This window comes from Engraulis encrasicolus, chromosome 23 (assembly GCF_034702125.1).
Source record: "Engraulis encrasicolus isolate BLACKSEA-1 chromosome 23, IST_EnEncr_1.0, whole genome shotgun sequence".
NCBI classification, from domain to species: domain Eukaryota; kingdom Metazoa; phylum Chordata; class Actinopteri; order Clupeiformes; family Engraulidae; genus Engraulis; species Engraulis encrasicolus.
This window is the reverse complement of record NC_085879.1, coordinates 32,892,229-32,920,220: the sequence shown is the minus strand read 5'-3', so window position 1 is coordinate 32,920,220 and position 27,992 is coordinate 32,892,229. Positions and strand designations below refer to the sequence as shown.

Here is a 27,992-nt window from a genome sequence, read left to right as displayed (position 1 = left end):
ATGCACAGCATAGGCCTATGTCATGCGATATTGCAATTAAAGCCGCTCTTGCTCATATCCAAAGATGTTTTAACTTCTTCCATTTGACATTGGACTTCAAAGAATGAAAAGCCACGATTAACTCAGTAGGCCTAATCTCAGTTTCATTTAGTCACTTTGTTTTCTCCTCCTCCTTTTTTGTCACCACATTTTGCCACAAAGAAATGAAGACAGCGTTCAAACCATTTAAAACTTTTATTCTGAAAATTCAACCGACACATTTAGTCAAATTCTTATGTGAAACTCTAACATGTTTAAATAGAAACAAAATCAAACGCCACATTAAAAATAACTTTAGCACAGCACTCTATGTTCATGAATACTAGATCACTGAGCAGATTTGAGAATGTTCATTTCATTCTTTGTATTTTCTAAAGGCATGATGCTACCCCATTTCCAGCTTTTCTTGAATTCTGAAAAAAGGCAAAAGAAAGAAAGAAAGAAAGAAAGAAAGAAAGAAAAAGAAATTGGCTGGTGTCTGCCCAAACCAATACAAGAGCTTCCATGAGAATCAGGTGCCTTTATCCATATAAAATATGCTTTATAAAACATAAAAACAATTGTGGCAATAATGTCCAACGTTGACAGCAGAGTCCTTTGAGGGAGTTTGTTGCAAGTTGGTCCGGAGTCAGCAAAAGATCAGCTCAGTCCTAAAAAGAATAATTAAAACAAAATCAACACAACGACTAAGCATACTTCAGAATTATATAATCCATAAAAATATGTATATTCCATCACATCATAAAAGGTAGGACTTTTTTTTTGTTAAGCTCATAAATGTATCTGGATGCGTCATTAAATTGAATTTGAATTAAAATGAACTTAGTCATCATTTAAAAGAAATCATCATTAAATGCATTAAATATCTTGATGCTATTAATCATGCAGAGACAGACTTGCATACTGTCTACTAGTGTGGCTGCCTACTGAAGACAAGAATGTAGCCAAGGTAAATCTACAAATGTCTTGAGAGAATATCTGTGTATCCGTTTTGTTGTTTTCTTTCAAGTAGATTTTTTTTTAAATCACTGAGTGCACATACCAAATTCAGCAGACTGCAGAATTATTTCACAGTCTCCATTTGAAGTGGGCCAGACCAATGCAATGTAATTGTGAAATATTGCAAAGTTCTGCTTCATATCAGAGTAAACCTGCTAGTCAATCATGCCGAGCAAAAATGCTAATTTGTTCTCAAGTATTGACAATCTGAAACCTTAAACGCCTGCAGCAACTTTGTATGTAGATATTTACTTAATTTGAGAAAGAAGGCCTCCCCCAGGCATTATGTCTGACTCCATTGTGCTAAATCATTACAATGTTTTAACGGACACAGTCACAGTAGTTGACCTCAGTACCATCATTATTATTGACACATCAAAACTAAATCTTGGTAAACAGTCACATCATTTTGTAATAACAAAGAAGTGCTTATACACAAGGGGCAAAATAAAAAATCAAGGCCTTTTCAAAAAAATGACATGCATGAATCTGTCCAGGGGCTGACATGTTCACAGTAGCCCATCTATGTGTACCATGCTAAGTCAGTCAAGAGTAATAGCCAGTCATACAGGGGTACACATTTCCGACCAATTAATGTAAGTGAGAGCAGTAAATTACCTAGATAATCGTCCATAAGCGATCCTATTGCGAACTGAAAAGAAGAAACAAAGACACATGCATAAGGGGAAATCCACTTGCATACATGATCAGTAGCTAATCAGTGAGTAAGAAAAACATTGCTTTAAAGGGACACTGTGCAGGAAATGGTCAAAAAAGGTACTGCAACTATCCTGCTCATTGAAACTGTGTTGCCTATGAAAGTTTACTAAGTAATAAACAAATATTTTCTAGTATGGTCCAAGTACAGCCATTTTTGCAGCTAAAAACGGCTATTTTTGGAAATTCAAAATGGCGGACCATGGAGAAGATCCCTCTTTTCATGTATGAAAAGTGCAATTTTTCCAGTCATAATGAATACTTAGAAATTGATGCTGGTGGTAAGTATTCATGAAAAAGGTAACATTAGTGAATGGGCAGCATGCATTCTGGAAATAAACAACTAAAAATCTCACACAGTGTCCCTTTAAGGAACCACTTGAAGAAAGGTATAACACAGGGAAGAGGAATCTATGTCTCAAGGCCATCTTATCCTGCCTGCCACCAATATAATTTGAATGCTATGCAGCTTAACAAGTTTTTAAAAGGAATCTTAGAAATTACATTTGCAATACAGTTAAGTTATATTAAAAGGGACCTAGAGGAGGTGGGGTCCGTTCTAAAGGTAGCTGCCTTCATAATAGGCCTTAAAGTGCAGGGGGTGGGGTCATGGTTTGTGTTCATAGCTGCACAGGTAAGGCAAAAAGCCATGCTGGGGTCCTTACAATGTCATTCTTGTCTACTCTTGTGCCAACAATCTTCAACCGGATTTCGTCATCTTGCTGGATAACAACGTCCTGAAAAGAAAATGAACATTTTTTTAAGAACTTATACTTCATATTTGGGTTTTTTTCTGGCAGATCTTCAGTTTATCAAAATGCTTACCTATTGATAACACACGTCACAAAAAAAACAATGTCAACTCATTATATAAACATAATTCAATAATATTGTTTGATCTCCCTATGAGGTGTGCAGTGTGCTGAAATGAGAAAAAAGCTTGACTAAATGTGATTAAAATATTGGAATAAAAAAGCATCACTTACTTCTTCTGCAGACTTGTAACTGGGTGGGTTTGAAGATGGATCGAATTCCATCTCAGATGGAATGGACTAGTGAAAGACACAGAAAAAGATATTTTTAACAAGATAGCCAAGGTTTGTGCTTTCCATAACATTCCTAGAATGTGTTCACGCTCTGCAATGCTTCAGTTATTGAAAAGAATACGATATGATACGCAGACGACATATTTACGATATCTAGGAAACACAGACAATACTTACATGCCGCGAGATGAAACAGGACATGGGTCCAATTTCTGTGAAGAGCCCGACCTGACATGAAAACAAAAGGTTTTGTTCAGGTGATCCTGGACAATTGCACATTCTGAGCAACACAATTTCAATCCACTGCGTCTGTGTAATACTTGTTACATAGGGTACTATTCACAATAAAGTACACTGATTTGACTTTGACAATGACAGTGGACAATGTTTGATCATGCTGCACCTGAAGCAATACGGGGTGAATGGTGTGCAGTTATTTTCATTACTTCTACATGAATTGTGAACCTGCAGTTCACCAGCTTCTGGTATCAGAATACAGTTGGATGTACAAAGGGGACATGGACCTTTTCACTGGAAATGCTTCAGAAAATTTGTGTACAGGAGTTTTTTTTGTTTTTCAAATTGTCTCATTATTGATATCATCTCCTACGCACCATCCAGCTAAAGTGTGCGGAAAAAAACAAGTTTAACAGCGGAAAATGCTTGCTTTTGTTCTAAAAGTTCAACTTACTTTGTTAACCTGGGTGACGACAGCATCCACCACCTCTCCTTTGAAGGGGCGGAAGACGATAGCCTTGTACTTCACGGGGTACAGTACAAAACCTCTGCCAGGCTGGATAACACCCGCTCCTATGTTGTCAATTGTGGTCACAGCAATGACAAAGCCATACCTTTGGAAAGGGAGTAAAATCCAACTATTAGTGGTGCTTTTCAGGTCCAGACACGTTGGTAAAAATAAAATGAAGTATATTTGGCTAACAAAGTCTTTAAACTTATATTGTATATCCATGAACAGTTTATAATGACTCAATCCTGCAAAGAAGTTTATGGGATTACTCACTTTCCTGTGCACGTCCCTTCCACCTCCGTGAAAAGCTTCTGCTTCACCGTGTTCAAAAGGTTTGGTCCAAAGTAACGAGGATGCAGCAGAATTTCATGTTCTAAAGATATCTGTGGGGAAATGTGCAAGCTTTTAGCAGCGTGACAAATCCTACACTGATAATAAATGAAACAAGTGCAGCTGTAAGTGTTGATGTATCCATCATGTTTATAAACAATACATTGACGTCTTCTGAAGTTGCACTCAAAGACTGTAGCATCATTTTGACTGCAGCGCAGGTTACACCAAGCTCATATTGTGATGTAACGTTATTGTAATTATCATACATAACATAGGCATGAAACACAGGTCCCAGAGAAAACAGAGCCTTAATCTACAAACAATGTTAAAATTATTGACAGGGGAATATTTATAGCAAGACCTCGGCAGTCGGCACCCCAGCCAGCTTGTTTACTAACAAAGTTGGATGAGGTGAGTTGCCCAACAACATTGATTTCAAAGGGTAAAGCTAGCTACCACCGCAATGTTGACAATTAGCGTAAGTAAGCCTTGAATGCTGATTTTACGTAGAATATGTACTTCACTTGATTGTGCAACCTGTAAACTGTTCATTCATTTTAGTTCAAATTGAATGAATGACCGCGAAACTCATGGCTAACAGCTAGCCTCATTCAACGCAACGTAGTAAAGCAACAAAAACATTTTGTTAAACGTTAACCGAACGTTGAACGAATGGGAGATATAACTTACGTGGTAAAACATGACGATGCTTCTTTGTAGCGTTAGTAGCTAGAGCAATTGGGCAAATTGTGGTGATTAAAGTTAGAGGTTGTGTTGACAATGTGATGAATTCATTGAACAGCACAGAGCCTTTCAAACGGAAGTAGAATATTCAACCCGGATATGTAAAGCCATTATCAAAAAAATAAAAGTGGGGAAAACAAACTTCAAAATAAAAGCCACCAACTTTTAGTAGGTACCCAGCTCGAGCTCCAGATGTTTGGGTTGCAGCAGCAGTAAACCAATATACAAACTATGAGTAAACCTCATCCGTCAAGTCTGTTGCAGAAGCGACCGAAAAGAAATGAAATAAGCAGTGTCCAGTACTACGCAGAAAAATAAGGCCAGAAGGCGAAATAGGCATCCACGCTTAATACTGTACTTAGTTCAAAGAGAGAAAAGACCAGAGTAAAAATAAAGTAATATTTATTGATATCACGCATTTTATTTTCACCCATTTACAGCACATTGGGATTTTGTCCATATTTAAAATGCTAATGAGACAATCGTGTCTATTTTTCTCTCCAGTTATGTTTTAAAAGGTTCAAACAAAATATAATTATTGAAAATGCTTAATTTAAGTGAAGGGGGGGGGGACAAAAACAAAAAGCCATATATACAAATTCTTTCAATTACCAGAGCCAATTATTCAACACGAGTTCAAGACGTAATTTCATGAAAAACAAATCATAAGTGGTAAACAAAGGTATGACCAAGACAATGGCAAGACGAACGATAATGACAAAGGAGAAAATACATGCACTTTTAAAAGTAAAACAAACAAGTTCATATATTCCAGGTAGAACAAATGAAAACCTTCAGGTCAACCACAGAAAAAAATCAGAACAAACACGAAAATAAAAGCAAATTGTTGCCGACATAATATGGTTCTGACCTAAAACACGAGTGCATTTAAACCCAAAACGCTTTGTAAACTTTGTAACACAAACAGGCAACCTCTACAGTTCATTCCTATGCTTTATGCTTTCCACACAGTCGTACATGATCGTTTGACAGGTCGCTGGCAAAAGCAGAGTTCCAGTCTCTCTCGAAGACACCCTGCAGCTGCCTCTGGATGGTCTTGTGTTCTTGGCCGGCTGAAGACCCAGTCTGGTTCACCACCAGCCCCACACCAGCCGTCTGGGTGAAATAGCCCTCCGACCAGTTAGATGTTCCTGTGGAGACAAAGGATGTAAATTAATCAGGGGTTTCCAACCTATTCCAACTTGGGACCCACTTCAAATTTCAAAAATGTTGTTTTAAAAGATTCAAACAAAATATAATTATTGAAAATGTTTAATTTAAGCTAGGGGGACAAAACAACGAAAAGCCATATATACAAATACAAACATCTGACCTAATAATCAATACAACTCAATACAAATAAATAGTCAACAGCAACACACATACAAATATTGTTTAGATTTTTAGAAAATTATTTCAAGTCCCACTTGTAATACTATCAAAGACAACCAGAGGGCCCCGGCCCACAGTTTGAGAGTCACAGCATTAAATAAGATTACATTTAGCAGACGCAATTATCCAAAGTAATTTAGAAACAAGGACATAATCAGAAGCATTCAATATGTGAGGAAATATTATGGTCACTGAAATATTTTTTTCCATGTTTTCTCATTCACAATATTTTCTGGGATAATTTACCACTATTAGAAATCCAATATTCATTTTTTTCATAACTAAAAATGCACTATGGAGATAAAGAAAAAGTAGGTCTCAGACACACACAGAAGAGTTGCTGGTAACACTTTATTTTAGGGATACATATATTAGCACTGATACATACAATGTGCCTATATAAGTAACTTGTAAGGCATGTACAAAGCAAAATCAAACATTTGTTAGGCATGTATTCGCAAATGTCTTGTTCATGCACAATAAGGGATTTATTACCTTAGTAAGGACCTAGTAGGCCTTAGTGTTTGCTTAGTACATGCCTTACAAGTTACTTATGCAGGCATTAACATTGTATGTATTAGTGCTTATAGATGTGTCCCTAAAATAGTGTTACCGAGTTGCTTACCTATATAGGCAACGCGGTCGGTCACCATGTATTTAGCGTGGTTGACCCGGGCAAAGGGGATCTCCTGTTGGGCAGTTGTAGATGGCACCTGGAACACTTTCTGTTGGACAGAAAAACACATAAACAACAACAATTTAAGTCAACAGATGCAAAAACAAAACACATTGTAGAGATAAATGAGCACAGCAGAAAGCAGGACATAATGTCTGTGAAGATTTTTTTTTTACCAGGTCATGCTATAAAAAGACATAAGCTGACTTTAAATTTAGAGCAGGTTCAGTTGCTTATAGCTGAACACTTTTGGAAAAGCATGACATAATTCCATTCCTGAAACTATGCAAACTTCACAACACCAGCCTGGGGCGTGTTCCAAATACCTGGCTCAGTAGTACACCAGGTAAAGACAACCCTGCTGTTGTGGTAAATCATCTAATAGAAGAGCCTGAAGTCCTCATTTTCGTTAACTTAATGACACATGTGGACTATGTATTAGCAGATTACCACTTCTTTTAAGTCAACCTAACCAGGGTTTATCACTTAACCATGCTCTTAGAAAACCCCACTGGTATCCTGCACAATGTTGCAACTTCAAAACACTTACAACTCTGACTTTACAGTCCAGAGGTGGCTGGCTGAGGACCTTGAGTGACTCCAGGAAGATGAACATGGGCTTAGGAGAGTGCATCCAGCAGCTAACCATCACGTTCACCTGCACCCCTCTCGCACACGCAGCCTCTCGTATGGCGTTGTCTATCGGGGGCCAGAAACTGGAATATTCACAAGTAGAGAAGACAAAACAAAATTAAACACACACAAACACAGGTCTGTATGAGAGGGGAGGGGGGGGGTAATTATGCATATACAGGGGGGTAATTAAACAAAATGTTTGTGTGTGTGTGTTTTTTTTAAATGTGGGAAAAAAGTTAAGATTGAGATGGAAAAAGTCTGCTTCAACCATGATTTTTTTTTTGCTCCCAAATGTTTATTTTTATGTGACGTTTCGGGTGAACCCCCTTCTTCAGACGGACTTTTTCATCTCTATCTAGTCATTATGGTTGTCCTGCTCGCAGGTTAGACGTGTTATGGATGTGCGTGCTTCAAACTACTCCTTCAAAAAAGTTAAGAGGCACAAAGTTCGCTTAAAAGACTGTGGAAATGGATATTGTTAGCTGTGTTGAAGTGACAGGCTTACAACAGCAGGAATCCGTGCCTGAGTAATCTCTGTGTTGCATGTACAAATAAGCAGGTCCCTTTCCTGCATAGCTTGAGGTTTTCTGTTTTCCCTTCCCTATCTGACGTCTCTATTCCAATAATTTAGACCGCTAAACGACCTAGATGCATTAACAAAGACTCAGTGATAAAGCCTCTGATATAGATGTCCCATGGTGTCTTGGGACGTGGTTCTTTACAAAGCAAAGCCATGGGGCTCTGCTGGTCGCCTAACCAGACTTATCATTAATCCACACATTCTTACAATAGTTTCCTGGTGAGGTCGCTGTGTATTTAGCTAAACTGACTTAATATTAGACTGTGTGTTGCTGATTACAACAGCTGACTGATTTTTCCCGGCCAGAATACATATCAGCACTGACTGGCAGAAACCTTGTATCTCCACTTTCTGTTACATCTTAAGTTATTTTTTACAAAACAATACTTTTCTAAATAAATAAATATTTCATCATTAAAAGTGGTAAATCAATTATAAAACTCATGTACTCATGGAAACTGACCAATTGTACAGATTTATATACAGTATATATATATATTTGAAAAGAAGACTAATGAATTAGTTTCTGAAAGGTGGAGATATGAGATTTCTGCTGGACAGCGACGATATGCATACGCATGAAAGCAGTAAATTGGTAGGATGATATTGAAGTGAATGAACACACTCGATATGGGTTTATATGCTCGGAACACAACCTATTCACTAAATTACAGAAGAAATTCAAAAAATCCAGAAATTAGCCCATGCTGTTCCACCATAGTGACTCTGTCACTAAATAGAGGTCCTGTATGAGCATTCTTAAAATACTTTCTTGGTGAGATCATGTATTTAACTAAACTGTCTTAATATTAGATTGGGTTGCGATTCCTTTCTATTGACTATTCCTTTTGCTTACTCTGCCAAGTCAGACTACACTGTATATGTATGGGGGTTGCACATAACGGGTCTGTCTGAACTCCCATTCCAAAAGGTCAGAACAGAAACCGGTTCACACTCATGCTTGTTGGGTATATGCTGTACATTGGCACTGTATTTGATACTTTTTTTTATCTGCAACAGTCCATATTTTATAGAAAAGTGTCCATATTACTGTGTATTTATGGCTGTCCATTTGAACCCTTTGTGCCGTAGGAAGAAAAACAGAAACTCTTATCTCTCCGTAAGTGTCTCTCTCAAACGCGCACGCACGCATGCACACAAACACGCACGCGCACACACATACACACGCATCCACGAACGCACGCACACAGGCACGCACGCACATGAATCAAGCTGGCTCTTACCTCATTGGATCCGAGTACAGGTTCATGGGGAGATACTCCATCACTGATATGTAGACAAATTTCTGGGCGTCTGCGATCACAGAGAGGATGGTGGCGAGGTCATCAGAGCGGCCCTGAGCAGACAACGGAGCTGGTGCACTCTAGAGAGAAGCAGCCGGGACACATTACATTACATTTCACTTAGCTGACGCTTTCATTGTTGTTCAAAGCGACTTACAACTATTATTTTTCAGGGTATTGGTTACAGTCCCTGGAGCAATGTGGGGTTATGTGCCTTGCTCAAGGGCACTTCAGCCATGGATGGAGGTGTAGGGAGAGGTCAGGGGGGGATTTGAACCAGCAACCCCTAGATTGAAAGACCAACTCTCTAACCACTAGGCCACGGCTGCCCCACACATTATACACTGAACACTCAGATCGAAACAAGGAAACACAAGATTCAGAGATTACACAATTACATATAACGATGAGGAATAATAGCAGTAGGAAGTAATAACAGCTATGACATTCTGAAATGCAGATCACCCCCTCTCCCTATATGTCACATTTTCAATGCTTCAATTTTCATTTTCAAGCGTGGCAAAGTGTGTTCAATGATCACAGCTCATGATCACAAGGTTATCATCCAATATTAATGTGCCATGTGGCCATGCTTTGTAGCATCTTTCAATAAATAATATCAACGGATTTTAAGGGCCTAGGAAAGAGTGCTTAATGCAATGCAATGCATTACACTGTCTGGTGTTGTATAACGATACTGGTAGGTTAAATTGTTAAGGACAAGTAACTCAATATTTGTTAGTTTCAACCATATAACTTATTAGAGAGCATGAACAATGGTTGAGCTAGTAGCACATGAACCAGTTTGATTGACAGACGTAAATGAACAGGTATCAATGGAGTAGCAGGCAGGAAAATGTTATTTCAAATGTGGGATATTAGGGATTTCATGGTAATTAAATACGCATTTAAATAAGTAAATACGCATTTCTGAAACATTAAGATCCATTTTGCCAGAAGTGCCAACAAGCTCACAATCAAATCTTGACACATTCATTTGTTCTTCAGCAATGAAGTACATGTCCCACTACTGGAATGAATGCAACCACAATCCATACATAATGATTTGTTGTGAGCATTACATAGTCTTAGTATTATTTCATAAACAATGGACAGGGAGCTTAGCTTCACTTGTGACTTTTGTATCCAATTTGCTGCTTTAAATCTTAAGTCGTTAAGACTAAACATTTTAATCTAGTTCAGGTGTTTAAGGTAATCTCTGGTAAGACCTGGTATTAAAAATATTCCTGGCTGGCAAAACAGTCTTCATGAGATGTAAAAATGGTCTTTACTGGTAATTGACAGATGCAGCCTGAGCCCACATACAATGAGCACAGTTACAGTAGAGCTACATGCAAGAAATATTTTGATTTTTACCAGAATGGTGCCAGTAATGGGTTTGCACACAAGTGATGAACATTTTTTATTCATTCTGAATGTGGCCGTATTTAGGGAATATCATGCTGTATAATAGAACAGTGTTTCGCACATGTAAAACAGAATATTCTGGAACCTGTTAAAAAGCTTGCTTGATGCCACATGCTGCATAACACAACATTGACCCTAGCGCCTGAAGATGCATATGTTTTTTTTATGAAACATGTTCAGAAATGGTATCTATTGACCATCTCTGACATGTTAGTATGGTAGAGATGAATGAATATATTCTAATGCAACACAAGGGTCTTAGCTCTTGAATAGAATTTCATGTTTTTATGTGCTTCAGATGCTGAGATATTTAGGTTTTTATAGGCTGACAGTGCCTTTCCCCAAAACTGGCTTTAGCCTTTAGCCTTTGCAGGCGATTTAGGCATCAATGGGTTAAACCAAATACTGACAAGATTCCGTTTGAAACCAGAATACAGTCTGTGCATGTAACTCCAGTCGTCAATGCTGAAAGGCAGACCAAATGATATGGGTGGGGGAAAAAAAGCAACAACACAAATGAACTCACAGACAGATAAACACGTGCAGGGACACCGTTGACATTAACTACAAGAGGGCGGGATGCACTGGACAGGGCAGAGAGGCGTCCAGGCCAGTACGGCGGCAGAGTGCCGTTTGTCCGGTCACCTATATCCCAGTAGATGCCAAATATGCGCACCGCGTCCTGTGCCAAGCAGCTGCAGTTCTCCACCGACACGCCCACTTCCTTCACCTGAACAAAGACAACAAGGAGATGTCAGATCGTCGTGCAGACCACGCTCTGAGTCATCAGGAAAACGCTGACCAAAGACACGAAGAGGCGGACCGGTGGTAGCAGATGTTATTCTGAGTCGTCAGGAAAACACTAGCCATACAATAGTCTGCACAAACACAATACAGTGGCAACAGGGGGCAATTCTTACGATACTGCTCCGTGTAGACCCTTGCAATTATTCCTTCAAGTCAAGTCAAGTTTATTGTCAATTTCTTGACATGCACTGGTCATACAAAGAATTTGAAATTGCGTTTCTTGCTCTCCCATGCAGACATAGACTAATCTAGGTAAGGACATAGACAGTATAGACATAGACAGTACTCATACATGGACATAAGACAGTATGGACGTAGACATTGCTCATACAGACATTTAAAGTGCAAGACTGGACAACAGAAGACTTGTAGAGAACATACATTAAGAGGAGGTATTTTGTTGTGCTTTTTCTAAAAGTCCTTTATAGCGTTCTGACATAGTAATAGTAGCATTTGAAGAAAATAAATAATTAAAAAAGGTTTATTAAATACACCAGCAGCAGTATGTGTGTGTGTGTGTGTGTGTTTGTATGTGTTTTGTGTGCGTGTGTGTGTGTGTGTGTGTGTGTGTGTGTGTGTGTGTTTAGTGCAGGTAGAAAGTGCGGTGTGCGTCTGTGTGTGTGTCTGTGTACTTGTGTGTGTGTGTGTGTGTGTGTGTGTGTGTGTGTGTGTGTGTGTGTGTGTGTGTGTGTGTGTGTGTGTGTGTGTGTGTGAGTATGAGTTGTGTGTCAGTGTGTGTATGTTTGGGTTTAGTGCAGAAAGTGCGGTGTGCTTGTGTGTATGTGTGTGTGTGTGTGTGTGTGTGTGTGTGTGTGTGTGTGTATGTATGTGTGTGTGTGTGTGCATGTGTATGTTCATCGTGTTTGTGCATGCTTTGTATTTATATCTCCGATAAAAGACCTTGTGCCAAAACGTCAGCAAGCCAAAAATTAAGTGGTTAAACTGACAAGAAAGCAGTGTTGCGCTCTTCCTCTGAAAACTGAAGACAATTAGAAAGTATATACACATCCTACACAATAAAGCTCCAATACACTGACCATTTTGCAGTGACTTTGTTCTCAATATTTCGGTCTGAAACCTTCATCAGGTAAATAAAATTATTGCGAAATGGTCAGTATGCAGCAAGTTTTACGTATAATGTGTTCTGCTCAGCGATCAATGGGTCATATCCAACACTCCTGTCAGATGACATGTGAAAAGCAGTTGCTCAGTACTTAAGAGTTGCTTAGTATATTGCTGTCTAGGACAGATGCACACACCTGCCCATTTATCAGACTTACCAAGGTGTGATATTAACAGTTGATAATCCCATTCCCGAGCATGAACTTTTAACTATATTCGGCTTAGAAAACTACTGTTGGGACTAAGATTTGCTAAATCTCCACCAACACCCTTACTGAAATGTTGTGAATGCTGTAGTGGAGAGCAAAAGCTAGATTACCCTTGTAGGGCGTGTCAGCGCAGCTTTTCACTACTAAATAGTGTCAATCTTTTACTATTAAATATTCTCTGTGTTGATGTATGTTTAGATATATTTAGTGACAACCTTTTACCATTAAATATTGTACGTGTATTAAATAAAGTGTAAATGTATTTTTTTTTCTCAAAGACAAAACATTGCCAAGTCAGCATACATTACATTACATTACCAGGGTTCCCACACTTTTTCAAAAATCATTTTCCAGGACATTTCCAGGACTATTTTTGGATAATTCAGGACGGATATTTCATCCGTCGGACCCACAATTTGGACATACACAGCGACACACAATGCATTTTAGAGACAATGTGACATTAAGGTTGGAATGAGTTGTAATGAATGAGTACAGTGTGTTAAGGAAGAGGGTACGTCCAAAGACGTCATAAGAGCATAGTATGGCATGGCCGCAAGGGGAGTCACTTTCTTCTTCTGCAGTTAGTACTAAGGAGACTAGTGATAGGAGGGATTACATTAAACACTGACAACTGGATCTCCTCTCTTGACCAATTTTGCGAAGTTACAGAGTTCAGATTTTGTCCATTATGGCGTTGCACCCACTGACCATGAGCACAGTGTCTTTAAGCAATGTCCTCGGACTACACCTAACCCAATGCATTTTCCATTGAGTGATACTTCTTATCCAATGTACATTATTTGCTTAGTACTGGCGGCAAGGTAAAATTCAAAGCCACTACCGCCAGGGCTGGAGTGTGGAACAGGTCATAGGACATAGTGAATTTGTGTCAGCTGTAATTAAGGCTGAATGACAGCTGTAATTTAACCACAAACTGAACACTGACGACAGGACATCCTATTTTGACCGGGCCGGAACTTGCAGCAGCTCCTCGCACCCGCAATTCAAATTGCGGAGTTTCCAGTGTCACAATTTTTATCGATCATGGCCTTGCATCCACTGCGCATGGTGTCCCCGGGCTACGCCCCCGTACTACACCGTGGTCAATGCAATTTCCTGCGAATAAGCGTTCTTATCCATTCTATGTTCTTTGTCCAAAGGTATTGACCTGGGTTGCGGTTGAAGATCCCCAGTTGTCCCGCTAGTAGGAATCTGCTGGAGCTTGGCGACCACACCCATATGTCAAATTTCGCAAGCCCAGCACGTGCAACCTCTGTTCAATTGAAATGCTTTCTGATCCACAAAACGTTTATTCGGAATTAAATGAAAGTGCAATGTAAACTCACATTATCTCAGAAAGTAATACCTTAATAATAGTCTCTCTCTTATCGCAAAAAATAGTGTACTTGGATTTAAATGCATTCTCCACAAGACTTGACTTTGACTTTTTTGCTCACCAACCATTGTGGGCAGTGGTTTCTGTCTTTCTGTAGGCCAGTTTTGTTGACAGTTTCTTTTTCCCTGGAATATTCTTGCATACAAACAATTGATGCGACTACTGTGATTTGTCACACCAAAGATCAAACTAGCTTTCAAAGTGGCTAGTGAGACTGAAAGCTATGATCTCCAAAAAAGATAGCAGTACAATTTTTTGTAAGGAAGTGCTAGCACTGCCTATTTGTAGGCCTTTTATGACCGTACGCAGGTTTTCGAGAGATATATAACGCCATGATATCAGCTAGCGACTTTTCAGCAAGCCAACTAGCGACTTCTAGTGACTTTTGGCAACACTGAGTCAAAGAATATGACTGTGTATAAGTGCAATCAAAGATGGCAACCTGACCAAACTGTGTGTGTGTGTGTGTGTGTGTGTGTGTGTGTGTGTGTGTGTGTGTGTGTGTGTGTGTGTGTGTGTGTGTGTGTGTCTGTGTGTGGACAATAATGCATTCAATAGATGGATATAAATTGAATCGTCATGTCTACAGTAGACTCGGAGAAGAGTAAAAATAATACCACAAACAAAACCGGGAAAAAGTTGAAGGGAAAAAAAATCCAGGACAAATATTTTTTTTCCAGGACATTTGGTGAATTTCCAGGACTTTCAAGGACTTGAAAACACATCTCTAAATTTCCAGGTTTTCCAGGTTTTCCAGGACGTGTGGGAACCCTGCATTACACTCAGCTGACGCTTTTATACAATGCGACTAAAAAAAGATATTGACATTGGTTACAGCCCCTGGAGCAGTGTGGGGATAAGTGTCCCTTGCTCAAGGACACTTCAGCCATGGAGTGAGGAAGGGATTGGTAAGGGTGAGGATATTGAACCTGCAACCCTGTTGTAGAACATCTGTGTAATGTTTCTATGTATGATTCATGTGACATTGTAACACTACAGTGCGCACGCCGGTAATGTACATTCTACATTCAAAGTCAGTTACTTCCCATGTCAGTTGCTTATAGTACTGCTACAGTGATGCTGCCTGTAAGTAATGCTCCTATGAAGTTCATATAAGTAAGTATTTATTACACATGGAATCCAGAACCCATTATCCAGTATCATTCAACACGATACGCAACACCTGTGATATACAGCCTGGCTCGCTGCAACAAGATCTCCAAAAATTCTGTGCTCCTAGACACGGATATTAAGGACACAAAATCCATGTCCAGGAGCACGGACACAGAATTATTTTCCGTGATGGACACACAGAAGTGCTCTCTCTATACTCCCACAGTTCTATGTTTCCACAGTCTTGTGTTTTCTCAGGATTTTTCTCATTTCAAATATTTTTCTCAAGAAAACATTTTTTACTGACAGGTTAGGGTTAGGGATTGTTTTGGTCTGGGCACAGCTAGTATTCTTTCATTCATTATATGAATTTCATAGCCTATCAACCAACTGGAAAAGGTATTTCTCAAAAATATGTCTTTAATGACAGGTTAAGGTTAGGAAATGTTTTGGTCAGGGGGGCACACCTTAAATTGCTGTAGCATTATTTTGTTTAGGATTAGCATTTGGTATGTATTTTCTAATGATAGAGTTAACACAGTGCTGTTGGAATAAAGAAAAAAACTTCCGTGTGCCCATCACGGAACACAATTCCGTGTCCAGGAGCACAGAATTTTGGCAAAATCCGTGCTCCTGGACATGGATTTCGTGTCCTTAACATCCGTGTCCAGGAGCACAGAATTTTTGGAGATCAGGCTGCTCCCTTATACCCATTACACCACCACTGCCCCGACGGCTGCATACCTGTGTGAGGGACCTCCAGTCCATATTTGCACTACCGATGTACATGTTCCTCCTGTCTACCACCAGCAGCTTGGTGTGAATGATGCCTCCTGTAGCAGACTGGAGATCCACAGGCCGCACTTCTGCACCTAAAAGAGGAGTAAGGACAACAATAACAGAAGCAAAATGTTATCATTTGAAAGCCCACCTGGGAAACTCCTAAATTGTAACACACAGCAATCTACAGCACACAGTGCTCACTGCACACAACAAAATTGCATTTATGCCTTGCCTGTGTAAGGGGGCAGCCCAAAAGAGCAGTCTAAGGGAGCAATGCAGCGGGACAGCACAATGCTCAGGGTACCTCAGTGATGGAGGAAAGTGGGGGAGAGTACTGGTTAATTACTCCCCCCCCAACCAACCTGGCAGGTTTGGAAGTCGAAATGGCAACCTTTGGGCTAACGCCCTAACCGCTTACACATAGCTGCCCATTTGATAATGATTTGGTTACAACACTTAATTTGCAGGTAACATCAGTTATTTACAGTTTCATTTCACAAAACATGTATCAATATGTAATAACAACCTGCACCTGCATTGCACCTTAGTATTAGTGTTAGGGTCAGGGATGTGTAACATTATGTTACATGCTGATACATGTAGACACACTAAAAAAGGAACCATGTAATAAAAAGTTGGCAATTATTTTTTCATCTATTAAACAGACAGACACACAGGCAGACAGATCAATAGGAACGTCTATAACATTTTCCTTATCACAAATGTCATCTACGCTCAATTTTTATTTCATAAATACGCATGCAAGACAAGAGTTTTGACGATGAGCACATGCGATTTCTGACCTGTGGATGCCAGCTCCGCCGCGTCCATGGGGTAGGACTGGGGACTGTTGACGGCCAGCCGCAGTTGCACTCCTCTGGGCTGCAGTTGCATCAGCTTGGAGAACACCTGTCTCCCCTGCAACATGACAGCCATGCCAGGAGACAGCAGCAAGCAGCAGCAGTTGATGATCAAAAACCCCTTTGAAGATTTCTTCATCCCTCATTCATTCACCCCCTCCTCCTCCACCTACCCGCGTCCCCCATCGACTCTCGCACTTGCGCTAAAGGGCCAGGCATGTCATACCAACGAGCACTTTCATTTGCGATCAGAGGGAAAGAGGGTGTTTCGGGTAAGTCAGAAGTTGCTGCCTCGCTAACAGGGTCGCGTCTGATACTGCCTAATAGCAAACACAAATAATACATACGGCTGTAAACTTGCGGAGTGATGTGACCGGTTAAAGGTGCGTTTGAGGTGAGGTGTAGCCGGGGGGCGCGCCGTGGCTCAGACGGCTAAGGTGCCAAAATCATCACTACTGGGGGACCCGGGTTCGAGTTCAACCCGAGGACATTTCCCCATCTTTCTATCACCCCCACTCATTTCCTGTCACTTTCTCACACTGTATCATCCTACATACAGGCATAAAAAGGCCCAAAATAAACTTTGGAAAGATGAGTCGTTGGGGGTCCTGTGGTGCATCACGTAGAGCACCTGTCTCATATACATGGGGATCCCGGTTCGAGTCCTGCCCGGGTCATTTCCCAGCCCTACCCCATCTCTCTCTCCCCACTACTTTCCTGTCACATCTTTGCTATCCTATCAAGTCAAGTCAAGTCAAGTCAAGTCAAGTCAAGTCAGCTTTAATTGTCAGTTTATTCATATGTACAGGTCATACAAGAAATTGAAATGACGTTTCTCTCTCTATACCATGAAAGGACATAGACATACATAGGACTGCCTGACCTTTACAAACTGGCATCAAAGGGCAAGACAGGACAAGTAACAGTGATGGACCATAACAGGAAAGTGATGAAGTAATAAATAATAACTGGGCATTTAACATTGGTGAGTGACAGTAGTGGACTATCAGAAAAAAGGCACAAAAAGCAGAAAAATACTTTTTAGGAAAAAGGACAAAGAAAAGTGAGGTGTCAGTCATCATCTTGGTAACACTTTATTTTAGGGATACATGTATTAGCACTAATACATACAATGTGCCTGTATAAGTAACTTGTAAGGCATGTACAAAGCAAAATCAAACATTTGTTAGGCATGTATTTGCAAATGTCTTGTTCATGCACAATAAGGGATTTATTACCAATTTAACCTTAGTAAGGACCTAGTAGGCCTTAGCGTTTGCTTAGTACATGCCTTACAAGTTACTTATGCAGGCATTAACATTGTATGCATTAGTGCTTATAGATGTGTCCCTAAAATAAAGTGTCAGTCATCATCTCTTACCTCCTCTGCACTGGGCTCGGTGAGGCCCAGGTCGGAGTCTCTGAGGGTGACGTAGAAAGCGGCGACATCCACGGATGCGTTGGCCTTGTCCAGAAGGTCCTTCCATGCTTGGGAGATGCTCGGTAGAAGCGGTGAATCGGGTGGAAATGTCAAGCCTTCAGGAATACTCTCGACCAAGGTGAAGCTGAGAAGCACAGAGAAGTGTTATTGAGTGAATGGTAGAGATAACCTTACTGCAGTAGATACTTAAGAAATTGCAAAGAATATTCATTTATACTGTATGTTATTACCAAATGTCATAACTTATTGTGTGTTATCTATTTGTTATTGTCTGTTACAAGTATATAACAACTCCCCATTAATTTCTAAGAGCATTACCGTATATAAAATAAACTAATTTGGAGTATTTTTTTGGTCAAAAATACATACTTTTTTAATGGAAACGGACATCAACGGCATAGTATTGCCCATTAATAACTGATGTTTTCACACACTAAAACCATGCTCTCACCGGCAGTCAGAGGAGCATTCAGGGGAAACCCAGAGACCCTCCAGCCAGTGCAGTTCCAGTTGAGCTAGCAAGTGTGACGTGGATTTAGGAATGCCATACAGCCAGATATGCTGACCGAAGCCGCCCAGCAGCAACAGAGTGGTGGGAAGCAGACAGAATACAACAAAGCTGCTTCCCTCTGCCTAAAAAGAATACAACAAATGAATAATAATTAATAAATAAATAATAAAATATACAGATAGAGAAAAGAAACATGATACACATGATACATGGTTCTTCAGACGGGACAAAGCAAAGGCTGCTTACTCATGCCTACAAATAATTTTAAAAAATGGATAATAAATACATAATAAAATATACAGATAAATAAAACACAATACACTGTTTTTTTCTCATTTAAACATGAGAAGTTAATTTCAGCTGTTGTGATTATTCAGAGGAAATATGCCAGCGATTATCACTATGCAGTGACCAACACAGACTTTCCGGTTCCATATAATTACAGTGCATCCAGTGTCCGTATTTGTTGTCAGTTTGTTATGGTAACCACTCTTAAAGTGACAGTGTCAGACAGACAACCTCTCAAGAGTCTAATACTATAGCATCATTTCCCACCTCCCAAATACCACTCCCCTGTCACTTCTTCTTCTGGCCCATTAAAACACTATGCAATCATAAACCACATGTACACTTTTACTTTTAGTAACGTAAATGCATGTGGCAAATTAAAGTCCTAGTATAGCCTGTGTATCATTGCATGTAAGTTACTTACCTTCCTTGAAGATGAATCTGGAGTCCTTGACTGCTTTGCTTCACGTCTCTTCTCCTCTTTCTCAGGTAGAGACTCCACAACGTTCTTTGACCCTGCTGTGGAATCTGTTGACACCTGTGTGTTTCTCTCTAACACGATTTTGGCACTTTGCTGTGACGTCTCGTCCACCAGTGCTTCTTCAGTCTTCACTGCCTCCGTGGAGACAGACTTCACTTTCTCCTCCTCAACAGTGCACTTCTCCTCTGTATTCAAATTGCTATCATTTGCTTGATTTTGCAAGTCAAGCTCAGTCTGGTTCAGTAATGCTGGTTCGCCAGGGCACTCTTCCACACCAAACGACTCGTCTTCCTCCTCTTTCAAAGTCAAGTCATGATCCCCATCATCGGGGATGCTGGAGGTCTCCTGTGTTATGTCATCATCTTCACCCTCTGAGTCTGTACCGGCCACTTCTTGACTGTCTGCAGGTGATGAAGCATCTTCATCGGGGTCAGGATCAGATTGGTCCTGATCCTGGTCAAACCTGATTGAAGGACGCTGGAGCTGGTCTGGAACTTCTAGAACGGGGTCTGAAGGTTCTTCTTTGCTGGCAGAATGCCCTGTGGTGTCTATAAAACTGGTGACAGGGTCAACATGGTCCCCAAATGCATAAGTATCCGTGAGAGTCCCTGGGATTCGTACAGAGGGGACAGGCAAAGCCTTTTCTCTTGGTTTGGGTTTTGACAGCTCTGCCCCAAAACTTGCTTTGTCTTTGGTCTGGCCGGCTGCTGCAGACTCGGCACCATAACCAGGGCCTTTACGAGCTAATGAGCTTTGAAAAGTTGGAATCCGAGAAGTGCGCTTGGTAGGTTTGCGGGTCTCCTCTTCATCCTCCGATGTGTTCTGCGAACTTTCGGGTCTTGTTGGTTCCTAAAGTGTGGACGAAGTACCGGTCAATAGATCAGTTACTCACTTCACTAATAATAAAATTAGTCACCGTGGAAATTAAACAGGCATATTAGTTTGCTGGCAACAAAACCTTCCCCTCGATAGGCTACACTGCACCATAAAACTAGTAAAGCATCCGGAAGAAAAGCATCTTCCCATGGTCCACACACATAAACTCGTTAGAGCTATACCAAAACAATAACCCAAAGCATCTACATTTGCGAGTAGACGGACTGTGCAGGACCTTTAGCGAGTTAGCTGGCTAGTACATGCGGGCATGAAAAGTCAAACAAACGTACCATTATGTTCGCCTCGTACTACAATGTACGTTTTTCCCTCTACGGTCGCTGATGTAAGTACCCGGAAATTTCAACAAACTATTCTGCAAGGGAAATCAATAAAGCGCGCGGCAAAAGATAAAAGTGGCTAGCGTAGTGACTAACGTTAACCTCATCACTGCTACGTGGCTTGAGAATACTGTAACGTTACAGGAAAAAGTGAGGCGGAAAAGCTCGCCTACTTCATCCAAATTTAAAATACCCACCTCTGACAACGTGCACATGGTTCGGATGCGAGTGGATCTTCGCAAAGATGTTTCAGAAGGACCAACAGAAATTCTCCGCCGCCCCATGCTTGTATGATAACGATAACTCAATGAACCACATACAATTTAAAAGTAATAACAATGTAATACCTGTCGCGTTTAGGTTTTAATGCGATGTACAAATCAGCAGTCAAAGTTAGACGTTGTATCGTTTAAAGCTGAAAACGGCATTGTGTTGCAGATGCAGAGGGTAATGTGACACTCCACTTGTAAACAATCAACCAAAATAATGCGCCGAATTAAAACAACCGCGGTTTCCTGTTCTTTGTGACAATTGGTGGCTGAATCAGAAGTCATCTTTGTCTAGAACTACTGCGCCATCTTGTGGTACATCACAGTAAGCTACCTGAAAAAGGACTCATTTTTGAGGGATAAGGAGTCATTAACATGTGCAGAGACAGTTATATGTGGCATATCTGCCAGCAGGCCTAGGCTAAATCAAAACAATTCTACCACTCTACTAATTATATGCACTACTAACAGGTTCAGGATTTTTATTTGACATAAGTGCATGTATCACTTTTTCCAGAGCATTTTTAGGACTGTCAGTTTATGGAGTAACTACAATTGCAATTATTTTTGCACAAAGCAAAACATGTAATGGCCTAAGTGTCGTATTATTGTAGGCTATATAGGCCTATTTTTGCCACCTGTCTGACCCTGGCAGGGACGAAGCTATTGGAAAATATGCTCTTTTGATGGTGCTGTAAACTCTGTGTGTCAGAATGCACGTACAGTATTGTTTAAAGCGGAGAAGGAGATGGGTGGAGAGAGTATATTCTTTAACAATTTCCTTTGTTCTATTACGACAGTCCTGCACATAGAGATGGAAGGAAGTAATGTCTCTTTAATCCTTTTCCCACAGTCTTAATGACCCTTTGTATAGGCTACCTTTATTTCTTTCCAACAGTCATTCCAACAGTTTTCCCCATACCAGACCAGCTAGCAGTCTAATGAAATAAAGCTGTTCAATAGCTTACATCAGTGATTCCCATTGGTGGGTCACAAAACTATTGCAAGTGGGCCGTGAAATAATTTTCTTAAAAATCTAAATAGCCTATTTGTGTGTGTGAAAATACACTAAATCAAAGATTTCTCTTGAATTATATATAAACTTTATTACAGGCTCAGGGCCCACATTGGACACATTACAGTACACTCATCAACAATACAATAATACATAAAATAAAAAATACACATACAATAACAGGAAGCTAGTGAAGGCATTCATGCCAGTGTTCCCAGATAGTAGACACCATATGAAGAGTTCAGATGCAAAACCCCCTAAGTGCCTTTTCAGAAAATAATCTTAATTAATTTTTATTTAATACAAAGCTATCAAACTTGCATATTTTAAAATTTTATTTATGTAATGTAACTATTTATATGCATTATCAAGTGCATGAATGTAAACCAAACCAAGAACGGGGTTCTCTAAAAATATAGAAGTGCAGGTCTTCAGAAATGGAGTTAGGGGTTTTTGCATCTGAACTCTTCATATACAGTGAGTCCAATATGTATTTGATCCCTTGCTGATTTTGTTGGTTTGCCTACTAACAAAGACATGATCAGTCAATAAATGTTATGATAATATGTATTCTAATATGGAGAGACAGAATATCAAAAAGAAAATCCAGAAATTAACTGAAGAGAATATATATTAATTTATTTCCATTTCATCGAGCAAAATAAGTATTTGATCCCCTGCCAACTGATTACAGTTCCGGGCCCACATACCAGATGGGCACTTCCGATCAACTTGTCATCTGAATTAAAGACACCCTTACATACTAACATGCATAAAAGACACACTGAATCAGCAGAATCAGTCCAATCAGTCCATAGTATGAGTGAATCAGTCACACTCCAACCTCACCAGCATGGGAAAGACCAAAGAGCGGTTGAATGATATCAGGGACAAGATTTTAGACCTAAACAAAGATTAAATGGGCTGCAAAACCACAAGAAAGAGACTGGGTATTAATGACCCAGCTGTTGATGCATTTCTTCCAAAATGTGAGGAATACAAAATGACTATCCATCAGCCTGTCTTGGGGTTCTATACAAGATTTGACCTTTTGTAGGGATTTGATAATCATGAGAACATAAATAAATCACCCTAGAGCTATACGGGATGAACTAGGCAATGATATCAAAGCTACTGGGACCAAAATCACTGAGAAAACTACTGGTAGCACTTAATGCCACAGATGTTTAAAATCCTGTAGTGCACACATGGTACCTCTACTTCAGAAGGAACCTGCGCAGTCCCACTTGAGGTTTGCCAACGGACATCAGACTGGTTTAGGATATGATAAGGAGGTGCTGTAGTCAGATGAAACCAAAATCAAGCTATTTGGCCTTATCACAATTCAATGTGTTTTGAGAAAGAGTACTGCTGTCTATGATCCCAAGAACACCCTCCTCACCATCATGCATGAGAGTGCGTCGCTCTAGGATTATAAGGTTCTATCTGACATTTTGGTCGAAATTGAGTTATTGCCATAGTCATATTATAGTAGCACTGCTTTACATCCTAGAATGTGTTTTTTAACGTTTTATGCATTTTTCACCGTTTAATCCTCAGAACCAGAAGGTTCTATCTGCAAAACCGCACTTCAACTTAGAATTATAGGGTTCTATCTGACGCAATTGAACGTAGCAGCTTTGCAAAGCGGCTAATCAGCTGCTTTTTCGTTTGTTATGATACCAACGCATGTCTCCAGTCTCAGTGCTAACATTGCCTCGCAAAATGTTGCAAATATGAGCTTCTGATTGCCATTCAAAGCAAGGATGGCGACTCCAATGCACCCCCGCTTATTTAATCAGCAAAAGGCGGAGCTATGCACCAAGTTGGACAGATCTTGCAACTTACGGTGACAGTAGGTGCATTCGAGATGTGTCAACGCATGCATGCGCATTTAGACAGCAATGCACCCTGGATGGAAAATGCTGCATGACGGTTAGATTTCCTGTCAAACTTCGAAATTTCGTCGACGTTGCGTTGACGAGGTGACATGTCACATGGTGTAAAACTATCGCGGGATGAATGCGGCTGCAGTCAGATCTTGCAACCTCTGCAGTTGCTTATCCCCTTCAACGCTCGTCGGTGGACTGCCTCTGAGGTCGCGCGACCATGAACTGGTTGGTCAACAACTCACTCACGTGTGTATATGAGTCTTGTCTCACACCTCTACCAGAAATGTTCTAAGCTATGAGATAGGCATCTCTCATTGGCTCCCATTATAGCCCCGTTGGCGCATGCAGCCAAGTAAAAGATGAATGGGAGCCTATTGGGCTAAATGGCTCAGCAGGGATTTGTGACGATTCTGTTCTCTGGTTTGTAAAGATGTGTGCACATTCTGTACCTTATCATGGAAGTTGTATTAGAAGTGAAGTTAAAGGTTCCTGACATGGCTTTGTTCTCCCAAAGACGTGTTAGTTTTGTCCTGCAACACGCTAGCATTCGGCTAATACCTGCTGGCTGAGGAATCTCTGCGACTATTCACGACCAGAGCTGACGAGAGACGTACTCTGACTGATCCTCCTAGCAGAGACATCTACGGTCACACACCTCAACCCCCACCACCGTCCAACATGTTAATTGAAGGTGCCCAAATTCTTAAGGATGAGCGCAGTCATTTCCTTTACCCCATGTACACATGCCGCTTTTCCACCACCTTAAATGCAATAAATAACAGGTGTCCGCAACAATCCTAACATAACTTTAAACACATCGACATCTGAAGTCAGACTTAAAACTACAAAACAAATGGCGTAGTGCCGTAAAGTCGATTGTCACGTGTTATGTCATTGCTATAGTTGAAATAAGGGTCATTTTCACGAATCTAACACTTGACAAGATGCAAACGTGTCGGCAAATGCTTTCACTTACTCATATCTATCGAACGCGACTTCATTGTTTCCAGGGAAAAAATCACACGGGCAGATAGTTCTATGAGAAGCGTATAGCCCCATTGGCACCCATTCATTATTTACTTGGCTGCGATAACATAGCTGCAGTGCCACTCCTGGCCACACCAGCTAGTGGTCGTTCTTGTACAAGATTCCATTTTCTTTGCCGTCTACACAAGTTTGCGCAGGTCCCCACTTCAGCTCCTCCTCACTGCCTGTCCCCCCACTCCTCACACGTGGTGTGTTAGTAGAGCAAACCGGTGCGAGCTCATCGTCTCGTTCATATTTGTGGCCGACTGCAAATGCGCTGTATTTAATAACACCCACATCGTGACAACAAGTTCTCGCTCACATGGTTCCGTCAACGTTGGTCGATAGCAACAAAGTCGTATGGGCTTACTGATGTAGCCCACGTTAGAAAGTTGAGGTCGAAACACATTCAAAGAACAAACGTGGCAATTCTTAATCCCATGCTTGCCAATTAGCAGTGCTTACGTGAGGCAACATTAGATTTTGCTTTGCGTTGGGTCAGAATTGCTCAAAAAAGTAGCCAGTAGTATCATGGACATGACCAAACTAGCTATCAATATTAGGCCTACCTTATCACACGATGAGATGCTATCACCGTCGATTTTACTGAGCCAAGCAGTCCCTATTTATATGGGAAGGTATAATGACGGTAAACGTTACGCACGTGTTGTAGACTTGTAGACAGTGTTTGTATTTGACCAAAGTGCTCGCTGGTTGCGCATGGCGTACCAGCATGGTAATATCTAACTATTTAATATACTATGGCTTTGGGTCACTAATTATTATTATTTTTACACTTTTTGGTTCCCATTGCAATAATGGGACAAACGTTAAAATAAAATCTCTCTATCTAGCTAGCTCTATCTAATCTTGCCATGGCTAGCCTTTCCCAGGTGCCATCTGTGGAACAGGTGCTGCACATTATGTGCAGCACATATCCTATTGGACCTTTACTATTTGGTAAATTTAAGCTGATGTTAAGATTTTTTTAGTGGCTTTTAGCATATTAGGCCCATTTAAGATAATGTTGTGGGCTCAATGACAGATTACACCGACCCAGGCCAAGTGACCCAAGAACCAAGGGGGCCCTAAAGCTCATCATCCACAATAAAACTTCAATATCACTTTTAAAACATTGTGCATATCCATTCCCTAAAAGTGAAAAGCAGGTACCTGTTGCAATTTATTATATGGAGCCCTGGAATAGTCTAACAAGTACACTTTTACTGCAGTAAATGCAATATGTTAGACACATAACTCCATACTATACAAAAACATTGACTGTAATGCACATTTGAATTGTATTGCAGTGCTGACAGATCTGTACCTGGTATATATTTTACAGTACATTACATAACATTAGGCCCTCATCCAAAGGGACTTACAGTACAAGGTATTGGTACAGGGTATTGGCTACAGTCCCTGGAGAAGTAAGGGGTTAAGTTCCTTGCACAAGGGCATCTCAGCCAGGGAGTGAGATACTGAGTGGAAGGGTGGGTTTCAAACCTGTAACAATCTGCTTTAAAGTCTCCTTAACCACTTGGCCAGGGGTGAAGAAACTTTTGCATATGTACTATGAAAACAAATCAGGATTGCCCCCTGCACTTTAGGCCTATATTGAATGATGCCATCTTTATAACAGATCCCACCTTCACTAGGTCTCCTGACAATATACCGTAATTGTACTGCAAATGTAATTCCTAATAATACTTTACAAAATATGTCATATTTCATGTGAAGCTGCATAACAGTAAAAGTATATCGGGCCCGGATAAGATGATTACGGCCCTTGGGACATAGGTTCTCCACGACACTGGGCCATGGGCCATGGCTAAAAAAAATTACATTTTTGGGCTCCATTCTCGTATTGTGTTAAAATGTGACTTTCCCCCCTCATTTTCTTGGGGGACAAGCCCCTGAACCCCTAATAACCAAGGGTTTCTAATATCTAGGTTAAACTCTACCTAACTATGGGTATTGCATAAATACATACAATATATACATATATCAATACATACAGTGGCCTGCAATCTCCAAATACCAATTAATATTCTTTAAATAGTGTTGTTATAACCATTTTATTAGTAATCTATGAATTTTGTTGAGAAATCATTGTTAATTTCTATGTTTTTGTAGATAGAACCCTATAATTCTAAAAACATTTTGCGGTAAGGTTCTATCTACATTCTACCTCTTAAAAAAACACCACTTCCAAATGTTCAATGATTTAGATATTTCAGAGTTTCATTTAATATTTAAAGTTCATTTAAGGTGTCTCTAAGTCTAGTGTATCAAATTAACCTTTTCCATATGCCAATTTTGATCTACAGAGTGCCCCAATTATACAGTGCAAAATCGCATCTTACAGCAATACATACAGTGGCCTGCAATCTCCAAATACCACTTAATTTTCTTTAAACAGTGTTGTTACAACTATTTTATTAGTAATCTATGAGTTTTGTTCAGAAATTATTGTTAATTTTGATGTTTTGGTAGATAGAACCTTATAATCCTAAAAACATTTTGCGATTTCAGTGCAATAAGGTTCTATCTACATTTTACCTGTTTTAAAAAACACCACTTCCAAATGTTCGATGATTTTAATATTTCAGATTTAGAGTTCATTGAAGGTGTCTTTAAGTCTAGTGTATCAAACAAACCTATTCCATATGCCACTTCTGATCTACAGAGTGCAAAATCTTTAAACCTCAATATCTCAGAACTGGTCAAAAGTCAGATAGAACCCTATAATCCTAAGGCGACGAGTGGTATCATTATGGTTTGAGGGTGTTTGTCTGGCCAAGGCACAGGACAACTTCACATCGTCAATGAATGGATGGAGGGAGACATGTAATGTGCAGTCCTGAGTGCAAACGTCCTTCCCTCCACCACTACACTGATGGGTGGGCCATTGTTGGAT

At 40.2% G+C, this 27,992-nt stretch overlaps 2 protein-coding genes across 3 annotated transcripts; both read right to left on the bottom strand.

The window, feature by feature from the left end:
- Positions 1-219: 219 nt before the first annotated feature.
- polr2g (RNA polymerase II subunit G) lies at positions 220-4,739 on the bottom strand. Its single transcript, XM_063190295.1, has 8 exons — positions 4,573-4,739; positions 3,823-3,932; positions 3,493-3,652; positions 2,979-3,029; positions 2,742-2,807; positions 2,421-2,492; positions 1,657-1,690; positions 220-689 (listed from the first exon to the last, which is right to left on the bottom strand). Exons 1-8 carry the CDS (start codon positions 4,582-4,584, stop codon positions 679-681), a joined length of 516 nt encoding a protein of 171 aa, XP_063046365.1. The 5' UTR covers positions 4,585-4,739; the 3' UTR covers positions 220-678.
- A 272-nt stretch (positions 4,740-5,011) lies between these two features.
- pld7 (phospholipase D family, member 7) lies at positions 5,012-21,177 on the bottom strand. 2 transcript variants are annotated; one of them, XM_063189471.1, is made up of 11 exons: positions 21,068-21,177; positions 19,600-20,505; positions 18,828-19,009; positions 18,317-18,500; positions 16,879-16,993; positions 16,037-16,164; positions 11,169-11,372; positions 9,155-9,294; positions 7,245-7,410; positions 6,644-6,743; positions 5,012-5,777 (listed from the first exon to the last, which is right to left on the bottom strand). In XM_063189471.1, the coding sequence occupies exons 1-11, from the start codon at positions 21,152-21,154 to the stop codon at positions 5,575-5,577; spliced, it is 2,415 nt and encodes an 804-aa protein (XP_063045541.1). In that variant the 5' UTR covers positions 21,155-21,177; the 3' UTR covers positions 5,012-5,574. The 2 variants fall into 2 exon arrangements, with proteins under 2 accessions (XP_063045541.1, XP_063045542.1); XM_063189472.1 differs by lacking the exon at positions 21,068-21,177 and adding an exon at positions 20,823-21,001.
- Between the last annotated feature and the right edge of the window lie 6,815 nt (positions 21,178-27,992).